The sequence below is a fragment of the Macrobrachium nipponense genome, chromosome 1 (genome assembly GCF_015104395.2).
Source record: "Macrobrachium nipponense isolate FS-2020 chromosome 1, ASM1510439v2, whole genome shotgun sequence".
Taxonomy (NCBI): domain Eukaryota; kingdom Metazoa; phylum Arthropoda; class Malacostraca; order Decapoda; family Palaemonidae; genus Macrobrachium; species Macrobrachium nipponense.
The window spans coordinates 40,581,952-40,591,951 of NC_087200.1; the positions used below are offsets into that span (position 1 = coordinate 40,581,952).

Consider the following 10,000-nt stretch of genomic DNA (forward strand, 5'->3'; position numbering starts at 1 on the left):
ACATATGAATTCTTATTCAAAACGTCAGATGTTGAGCTGAAATCACTGCTTAGGAATCCGTTGATGCCTTCGGTAAAACTACCTTAACAAATGGGATTATGCACTTGAGGCAACAAACCAATAATAATCTGAGCTTATCGAAGTGAAATCTTGTTTGAAAGTGCCATGATTCAGAGCGACTCAAAATCTTTCATCAAATATCTTAGTTATTTTAGACAATAAAAAATATTTTGGCTTTAACTCTTCATTATTCACATAATAATAACATACTGCCTAAATTCTGTTTATGTTTGATGTAATGGAGGTCTTACAATATTTGGAACAAAATAAAACTAAAATTAATGAAGAGAATATCCAAATATTTTGATAAAATCTATTAGCTAGCTTTTATTTTTGCCACAAGGTACCTGGAGCTGTGGTCAAGGTCACTTGATGTTATACAATATCATTTCACAACAGCTTCAATGATTTTTTTCATAGTAATTAAAACTACTTCGCTTCTTATTCTCTTTTGAGATTTAAGTTGTTTCTTACACAATCTTTCCGATGCTACCTATTTTTTTAGGCATTTTCTAAATAACGTTATGCTGGCCGTGTAATGGTGGCCCCTCCTCCCATAATATATTTTTTTTATAATTGAAGTGGACTGAATTGTTGAATAATCATCCAAGGTATCAGCTGTATTATGTCAGGCAGCGAGGAATTTCCGATTTAGTTAAGTTTTGATATGTATTGTAGAACTAGAATCTCATTGTATTAATAAATAATGTTAAGCATTTCGACCACCCAGATTTCGCAAAATGTATCAGGAGAGCTTACCAATGGAAGCATATAGGTTCATTTCTGTATTTTTTTATTAATGAGTTTAATTTCTACTGTAAGAAATCTAAACAAAACGCCGAATTAAATTTGACTTTTACGAACAAATCTATTTTCGAATCCCGATTTCCTGAAACGTTCTAATAACTATTTAAACCAAATTCAGAAATGCAAGTACATTCCTTGATATATCCATTTCCTTTTGCGATACTGAAATCCTTGCATTTTTGGAAAAAAGTAAAAGCTACTCAGAGTAAAAAGGAAGGTTTGAGAGCGGGATTCTTTTAAAAGAATCCATCTTGACATGAGGTGAACGCTGACATTGCGCTCATGTGCTCTGTAAGTCTTTAGACGATAGAGGACTATTTCCTTTAAGTATGCATTGCTGTGTAAAGAAAAAGAAATTCATTATTGTTACCTTTCATTGTAACGGTACGCTCCACACAGATTCGATATGGATTTCAAATCAAAAATAATATTCGAGGTAAGGTTTCGTTTGATTAAGCAATGAGATGTAAAATCATACCCACATTTATTATATAATTTCATTATGGATAGTTTACTACCTATTTGGGGAAAACTCTCTATCGCGAGAGTATATGTAATATTCTAAGGGGTCTACAATAATAAAAAAATGTTACGAGTCTAATTTTTAAAACTCTTTACGGAAAGCTTCGAACCCTTCCCTAGGTTTATCTTCAGTAAAAAAATAAATAAATAAAAGAAAATAAATGGATAAATTTAAACAGAAGATGAACCCAGAGAAGGGTTCGAAAGCTTTTTGTTAAGAGTTTAAAAAATTATACACGGACTCGTAAAATTTTTTATTATTGTGGACCCCTTAGAAGATTACTACCTATTATAATGCAATATCTCTGTCGTACATAAATTTGCTTCATAATTTTTTTTTTTTTTTTTTTTGTTTTTTTTTTTATTTAGAGTAAATCAAGTCTATATATATATATATATATATATATATATATATATATATATATAATATATATATAATATATATATATATATATATTAATACTGCTTACTATACTCCTTATGGATAAATACAGAAAAAAAAAACAGATATATGGGTGATTTGAAAATTGTCCATATCTTTTTTTTCTTTCTTATTTGCATTATCTCTGGTCGTACATAAATTTGCTTCATAATTTTTTTTAATTTTTTTTATGAGAGTAAATCAAGTCTATATATATATAATGTATATCTATATTATTTATATATATATATATATATATATTATATAATATATATATATATTACTACTGCTTACTATACTCCTTATGGATAAATACAGAAAAAAACAGATATATGGTGATTTGAAAATTCATATCTCTTTCTTATCTGGCATTTATTTGCATTATGAATAAATATTTGATAAGTAAGCTTTACTGTTAAGTTTCCATGAACATAATTCTAATAAGTAAAGCATTGTCCTTGGGTTTTAGCATGATGATTTTTTAAAACAACTGTGTTGCGAATGACCTAATATATCACCGATCAGAAATCTATTTATTCCAAGAAATGATTGACAAGGAGGACCGTGCAGGTCATCGAAAGCTTTCTTCTCTATATATTTTAAATTACAAAATCAAGCAGACATACTACTGAGGATTTACTTTCCATATATACTATTTAATAACTACTTATACATTATACATATTTGTTATTTAAGACGGTATTTAATTCTGATGCGTAATTTTTACAAATCCACACAAGATTTCAAGGTTTTAAAATAATGTAAAATTTTATATATAATAGTTTTTATTCGTTTTTATAAGTGTGTATTGTATATAACTAAGACTAATACGTGCATTTAAAGTTAACACATACTTATTTGCAGACGTATCAGGAAGTTCTTAGTATTTATCAACACTCGTTAACAATAATGACAACAAGACGAACGAAACCAGTCATTTCCCTTAGGCGTACCCAGGCTTAGGAGCGGGTTTGTATCCTCCGGAGGGCTGATACTGAGGGTACTGAGCCTCTCCTTGGTAGGAGACTTCGGCCACGTACCCAGAGTCTCCGTTGACGTAGTATGTGACCTTCTGCAGACGGCCGTCGGGAAGCTGAGCGTAATAAGTTCCCTTGGTGTCGTAGCCATCTCGAGCCTCCTGGTGTCCGAAGTCGTTTCCAGAGTAGTCGTCCTTCACGGCGTAGTTGAAGTCGTACCGGGCTGGACCCTGGTTAAATAATAATAATAATAATAATAATAATAATAATAATAATAATAATAATAATAATAATAATAATAATAATAATAATAATAATCTTTGCATTGCAGTAAATTTTTCAGAGTATGGAAGGCATCATGAAGAGAGAATCTATACGTAGATATCAAGAACAGAATTTTTCTGTAAAATAATTTTTGTCTTTCCTACCGCTGAAGCTGGAGCATTGTAAGAAGGTGAAGGTGGTCTGTAGGCAGGAGCTGGAGCATTATAAGAAGGTGAAGGTGGTCTGTAGGCAGGAGCTGGAGCATTATAAGAAGGTGAAGGGGGTCTGTGGACAGGAGCTGGAGCTTTATAAGAAGGAGAGGATGCGCCGTAAGCAGGGGCAGGAGCTCGGTAAGAAGGTGGAGCATCAGCAAGGACAGATGTGACTGCCAAAGCAGCCACGAGGAATTCCTGGAAAATTTAATTCAGCAGTTTAGGTTGTTAATATGGAGAGCTCACGGGTAATATTAAAAAAATGGTCTCATTGTTCATATTTACACTGAACGTTAAAAATGTACGCATATACATATTAATATACATATGTATACACACACATACATACACACACAAACACACACACACATACATACACACTCACACACACATACATACATACATACATTATGTATATATATATATATATATATATATATATATATATATATATATATATATATATATATATATATATATATATATATTATATATGCTTAAAAAATCACAGTAGATGCACGTGACTTCATAAATAAGCGATACCACGGGAAATGATAGACAGGAATCCAAGCGCTTTCGTCTTTATTCAGACATCGTCAAGAAGGAGCTATTAAAGTACAATCAGAGAGGAAGGCCTCAGGTACAAACAAGATCAGGAATACCAGATGGTTAATTATCAAAAGGGTAAAAATTAAAAGGGATAATCCAGGATTATCGGATATCACACGGTCACAAACTTAAACAGATTCTGACCCTAACCGAAATTACAAAGTATCTTTACAGTCCAAAACATGTAAAAACTGAATATATTAATTTTGTTGCTTATATTTATCTACAACTTTTTTCATTATGAAAGCATCAAGTTTAAATAAAACCAAGAAACTTAAAATCTTTAGAATCATTTCTATTATTTGACTTGATAAAACAAGATTCAATGATATTCCTTTTAACTGTGTCATTAGTAAACATAACATTCTAAAATTACCTTATGATGAAAGGTTTTTAGATATTCCTAGAATTTTAAAGCTTTTTAACATAAATGTTGTTTTCAGTAATATTAATGTCAAGAGTTTAGTAATCAAAAATTCTCCTAAAGATCTTCCAGGCTGCATATATGAAATTCCTTGCAAAAAGTGTGATAAAATCTATTACGGACAGACTGGCAAATCTCTTTCACAGCGTCTTAAGCAACATCAATATTCTGTGAGAACTGGGCAAATATCGAATGCATTATTTTTGTACATATGAGAGATTTAGACCATCCTATTAACTGGAGTCAAGCAAGAGCCTTAGTCCATGTAATGACACAGTTAAAAGGAATATCATTGAATCTTGTTTTATCAAGTCAAATAATAGAAATGTTCTAAATTTAAGTCTTGGTTTATTTAAACTTGATGCTTTCATAATGAAAAAAGTTGTAGATAAATATAAGCAACAAAATTAATATATTCAGTTTTTACATGTTTTGGACTGTAAAGATACTTTGTAATTTCGGTTAGGGTCAGAATCTGTTTAAGTTTGTGACCGTGTGATATCCGATAATCCTGGATTATCCCTTTTAATTTTTACCCTTTTGATAATTAACCATCTGGTATTCCTGATCTTGTTTGTACCTGAGGCCTTCCTCTCTGATTGTACTTTAGTAGCTCCTTGACGATGTCTGAATAAAGACGAAAGCGCTTGGATTCCTGTCTATCATTTCCCGTGGTATTCGCTTACTTATATTTATATATAATATATATATATATATATATATATATATATATATATATATATATATATATATATGCCCATAAACACACATGTGTGCTTATGTGAAGTGAAGGACCAGTGGAACAACGAAAAGTGAACTTGCTTTATTAATACTTTTATGAGCTTCATTGATTTCCCATTGAAAGTCAGGTAGGAAAATCCTGTAGTATTAAAAAAATGCAACTCATAACCTCACAGTTCATCCATGCACCAACAACAAAACCCTCATAACTAGAACGAGAAGCAGCACCAAAGGTAAAACATCTTTCTCACCTTCAGAGCCATGTCTGTACAAACAAAAGAGATGACAGCACCTGCTTGAGAGGAAAGAATTCCGAGTTATTTATATGTCTGGGACGCTCATTTTGCCCGGAGTAACAGTGACGTCATAGGGCGGGTTAAGTCATTAATCTGGAGCAATCCCAGCAAAGTGGAGAGTAAGATCTTGACCTTGAAAGTTAGTTGGTTTAAAATTAAGTAAATTGTTCAAAATGTAAACATAATACAAAATGCGGTGAGAGAGAGAGAGAGAGAGAGAGAGAGAGAGAGAACGGTAGGTTATGATAAGAAATCAACATTATCACGAGTCATTTTTTCTTTTTTATTTTACAAGTACTTTTCTTTTCATTCCGTTTTTGTATTGTAGAAATTGTCTAAACAAAAAAAATACGATTTTATTTTATTAAATGCCTATTAATGAGAGAAACGTACAATTTGTCATAAACATTACGTATGCACTCCCCTTGCTACGATGACTATATCATAAACAATCAGTTAAAATCATTATTAATTAGAGAATATTAGTTATAGCCGTTAAAAACATTCTCTGATGCTGTAGCACTTTCTCGAGCCTAACGAAACCATAACGGCTGGAAACATTATTACAGACTCACATAAAGTTTTCACGTACTGGTCCGTAGTAGTTTAAATTTCACTTGATTTTCGCATTGTGCATCCAGCAACGACGTACAATTTTAATGAACGTTTCCACACTCATCAAATTGTTATTGTTTCATTGGGTACCTGAGCTCTGGAAAATCTGCTATCCAATTTTAACTGCAACAAAAGTGCGTTTAACTCTACTGAGTATTTCAAAGTTCATTCCCTTACTATTATATCTAATGAATAATAGCATCACGATTTTAAGTCAAAGTTGACCTCTTCTACCTTTTTGCAATTTTTCAGCAACTTATTAAACTTATTCCTATATCCAAAACTTGATATTGCCCCTATATTTGCTTTCTTTTATTATATAAGTTTTGTGGATTCAGAATGTCAGAGGATGAGCTGAAATTACGGTGAGGAATAATTAACAAATGGGATTATTTGATGACAGGGGAAATGATCCCACTATACATTTTATCTGAATCAAACGAAGTTCTGTGTTGAAGTGTCCAGATTCAGAGATACTCTCAAAATCTCTTCATATATATAAGTTACTTTATGTAATAAAAATATTATGAATTTTACTCTTCATCATTCACAGTTTTGTATAATTAATGTTACCGTTGTTCTGTTGGTGTCCCAAGTAATAAAGGTCATACATAATATAAAAGAAAATGAAATCATAAAGAAGTAAGAGAATCCCCAGATATTTTAAAGAACAACCAGCTAGCTACCCCCGAGCTTTTGATACAAGGCACCTGCAGCTATTGTGAAGGTCACTTCATGTTATACAATACCATTTCATTGAGCTCCTCGCGATGTCCGTTTCAGTACTCTCCCTTTCCTTTTGTCATTAATGTTGTATCTTAACAATTAAAATTCTTTAAATATTCCTTTCTGTCTAAGTTTAACTTTTTTCCTTTAGCTATTTTCCAACTTGTCTTTTTTATGTATTTGCTGCCTCATCCACTGACTCAAAAGAATAAAATTTGCTGCGTAAGAGAAATGAACTAAATAGTTTTATAATCATCCGGAATATCAGCTTTATTATGTCGAACATCGGAAAGTTTCATTTTAGTTATTTTCTGATAAACTTACTACGACTAGATTCTTACGAGCCTCTATTATCCACCTATTTATATTACAGCAAATCTCTTTCGCTCTTCTGTACTAGCATTTTTTTTTACTCTAGATTTTTTATTGCTTTCATTAAGCGTTACATTTTGACGTAATGAACATTTATGTTTATTTGTTCATTCATTTATTTATTTTTTTATTTGTCTGAGTCATAGTATATAGTTCACAAGTCACTACAGGGGTATTATAAACGAAGAATGACAGCAAAATTATATGGTCATCCGTTCTGCGGAATAAGTCAACGCTGTAGCGAGAAATTCAGAACAGGGTACCACAGCAGAATGCCAGTTGCCAGTGGCATGTAAGACCTCATGACAGACAGTCTCCATCACTTCAGAGGTGGGGCTTACCCTGATGTCCCCAGGCAGTTGAGGCTCGTGTGAATGGATGACCTTTTAAACTTACTGTATCGTCTCAGTTGGTTCGCTGGAGTTCAAAGGTCCACACTAGGACCCTTATTCGCTTCAAAAAATTTTGTGGAAGGGTTTGAACGGGCATATGGTTGGCTTAATGTAAACCATAACCTTTCTAATGAGACGAGGCTGAGGTAATAATAATAATTAATAGGATGTACTCGTAAAATATTAGATTGGTTTATAATCATTTTTGTCAATACATCTCTAATACTAGGGGTTTTGAATCGTAATTTACCCCACATTGTTTTTCAACGTGATGATAATAATAATAATAATAATAATAATAATAATAATAATAATAATAATAATAATAATAATAATAATAAATCGGAAACCAATTCATAAACCTCATTGCTACAGAAAATGAAAAACCTGGCTCAGTTCTATTTTAAACTCGCGTCACTCCAGCCTGGCAGGCCACTGCAATTGTCGCCTGAGGCTCTCATTAACTTTCGTTGCCAGCTACCTCAGCTCCAAGGTCAGGGCGACGCCTACTGTAGCCTCGGGCTCCCGCCATTCGTAGGTGACTTGAGCGTGTGTGCGGGTGTTCATGTGTGTGTGCATGTGCATGTATGCATGTGTGTGTGTGATTATTCCTTATACTAGTTCGCTTTCACATACATGAAGGCGTTCTTTTTGTATTTTCTTTTTTATTCCAAGTAATCCGTTAGAAACACGGTATCATTTAAGAATAGTTATACCTCTGGAAGAAGGTGTCATAAGGGTGAATATAGGATACCAGACGACTTCAGCCTGTGCTTTCGTCAGACTCGTTTTTATTGTTTAATAATTCTATTTTATGAATTGTCGTTCCCATCTTGGTCGTTAAACGGAGTTAAAACTAGCCAATGCTGTTAAAAAAGCAATCTCTGCCCTTGCTCTTCTTTGGCTGAACAGCATCATTTATTTTAACCGTTTAATTTTATCTCTGTAAATCAGTATCATAGTTTGTGTATGATATGCAAGCTCGAATATGATTGCTTATTCAAATATGAATCCAGATTTAAATGTATATACGTATATCACTGTTTAGTAATATATATATATATATAGATATATATATATCTATAATATATAGATATATAATATATATTATATTAATATATATAGAGAGAGAGAGAGAGAGAGGAGAGAGAGACGAGAGAGAGAGAGAGGAGGAAGAGAGAGAGAGAGAGATATATAAATATATATATATATATATATATATATATATATATATATATCATATATATATATATATAATATATCTATATATATATAAATATATATATATATATATATATACTTCTTGTGTGTATGCGTGTTTGTGTGTGTATACGCATTTATGAATAATATGCAAATATACATTTAGATATACGAATTACTACATATATATATATATATATATATATATATATATATATATATATATATATATATATATATAATAGTGTGTGTGTGTGTGTTAGGAAAAACTTGTAAAACGCAGCAACCATTTGCAATCGCCCACAGTTTTTCTATGTAAAGTTGTCAAGCATTGTAACTGCAAATTACCTCTGTCATTAGCCTAACTTTTTTCGATCACTCAGACAGCACGCGAGTTGAGAGATAGTTGTAATTCATTTAAAATGGTAGTCATTTTGAGTTAATGGTTACTTTTTCTTCTTCGACAAAGAGTTATAATTTCCAGAAAATCAGCGAAATACATTTACACAATGGACATTACTTTTTTCCCTTTTTGTAAATTTTAAACAAATAGCGTTCCTTTCTCTTTCTGTGTAAAGACGCTACGTTTGACTTCAATTTTATGTATAAGGAAGCACGAAACTTTTAGAATGAAGTAAATATGTAGAATACTTGAGAACAAAGATCTAAGTAAACTTATGAAATGTTTGTTATGTCATCTATTGAGTAGTGCAACTGAGTTCATATATCATTCAAAATCGCATAAAAATAACAGGAACAATAGAGGCTGAAGCAATATTAATCATAATGACACCTTCATTATTATATGCTAGGTCTCGTAGTTTTTCACTTGCTTTTACCACTAATACGACTATTATGCTCTGCAACCATCACTGCTGCTGCTATGAGGAATAATATTCTTTAGTAGGGCTTTTTACAGCTCTCTCTCTCTCTCTCTCTCTCTCTCTCTCTCTCTCTCTCTCTCTCTCTCTCTCTTTTAATCTATCTATCTATGTTTTTAGTGTGGAATTCAAAATTCTCTTCTGGCAAAGTTTCTCATTTCGTTCAGATTTCAGTAATATAATATAATAATAATAATAATAATAATAATAATAATGAATAATAATAATAATAATAATAATAATAATAATAATACCTTACGGCAAAACACCGCTTTATACAACCATACCTATACAGAAAAGGATTAATATTCTCCAAAACAACCACGGACGTAGGGAACCCCCTTGTTGGGTAAATTACTCTGGGAACTTCTTACACAAAGCTTTTGCAGATAGTGATCTTCAAGACAAAGGTGACGAAGTCTCGTATGACGGAAAGTTGCGCTTTAACTCGCGTGGTTGCCGTTAGGTCGACTTGTATGGA

General features: G+C 31.9%; 1 protein-coding gene across 2 annotated transcripts in view; it reads right to left on the bottom strand.

Moving 5' to 3' along the window:
* LOC135219260 (uncharacterized) overlaps window positions 1-5,337 on the bottom strand; it is a 9,946-nt gene extending 4,609 nt beyond the window's left edge. The window contains exons 1-3 of one of the 2 annotated variants that reach the window (XM_064255887.1): window positions 5,289-5,337; window positions 3,216-3,461; window positions 2,592-3,017 (exon numbers count right to left, since the gene is read on the bottom strand). In XM_064255887.1, the coding sequence (XP_064111957.1) occupies window positions 2,754-3,017; window positions 3,216-3,461; window positions 5,289-5,300 (522 nt within the window). In that variant the 5' untranslated portion in view covers window positions 5,301-5,337 and the 3' untranslated portion in view covers window positions 2,592-2,753. Of the gene's footprint in view, window positions 1-2,591; window positions 3,018-3,215; window positions 3,462-5,288 lie in introns of those variants that run through there. The other variant, XM_064255889.1, reaches the window with a different exon arrangement.
* Window positions 5,338-10,000: the final 4,663 nt, after the last annotated feature.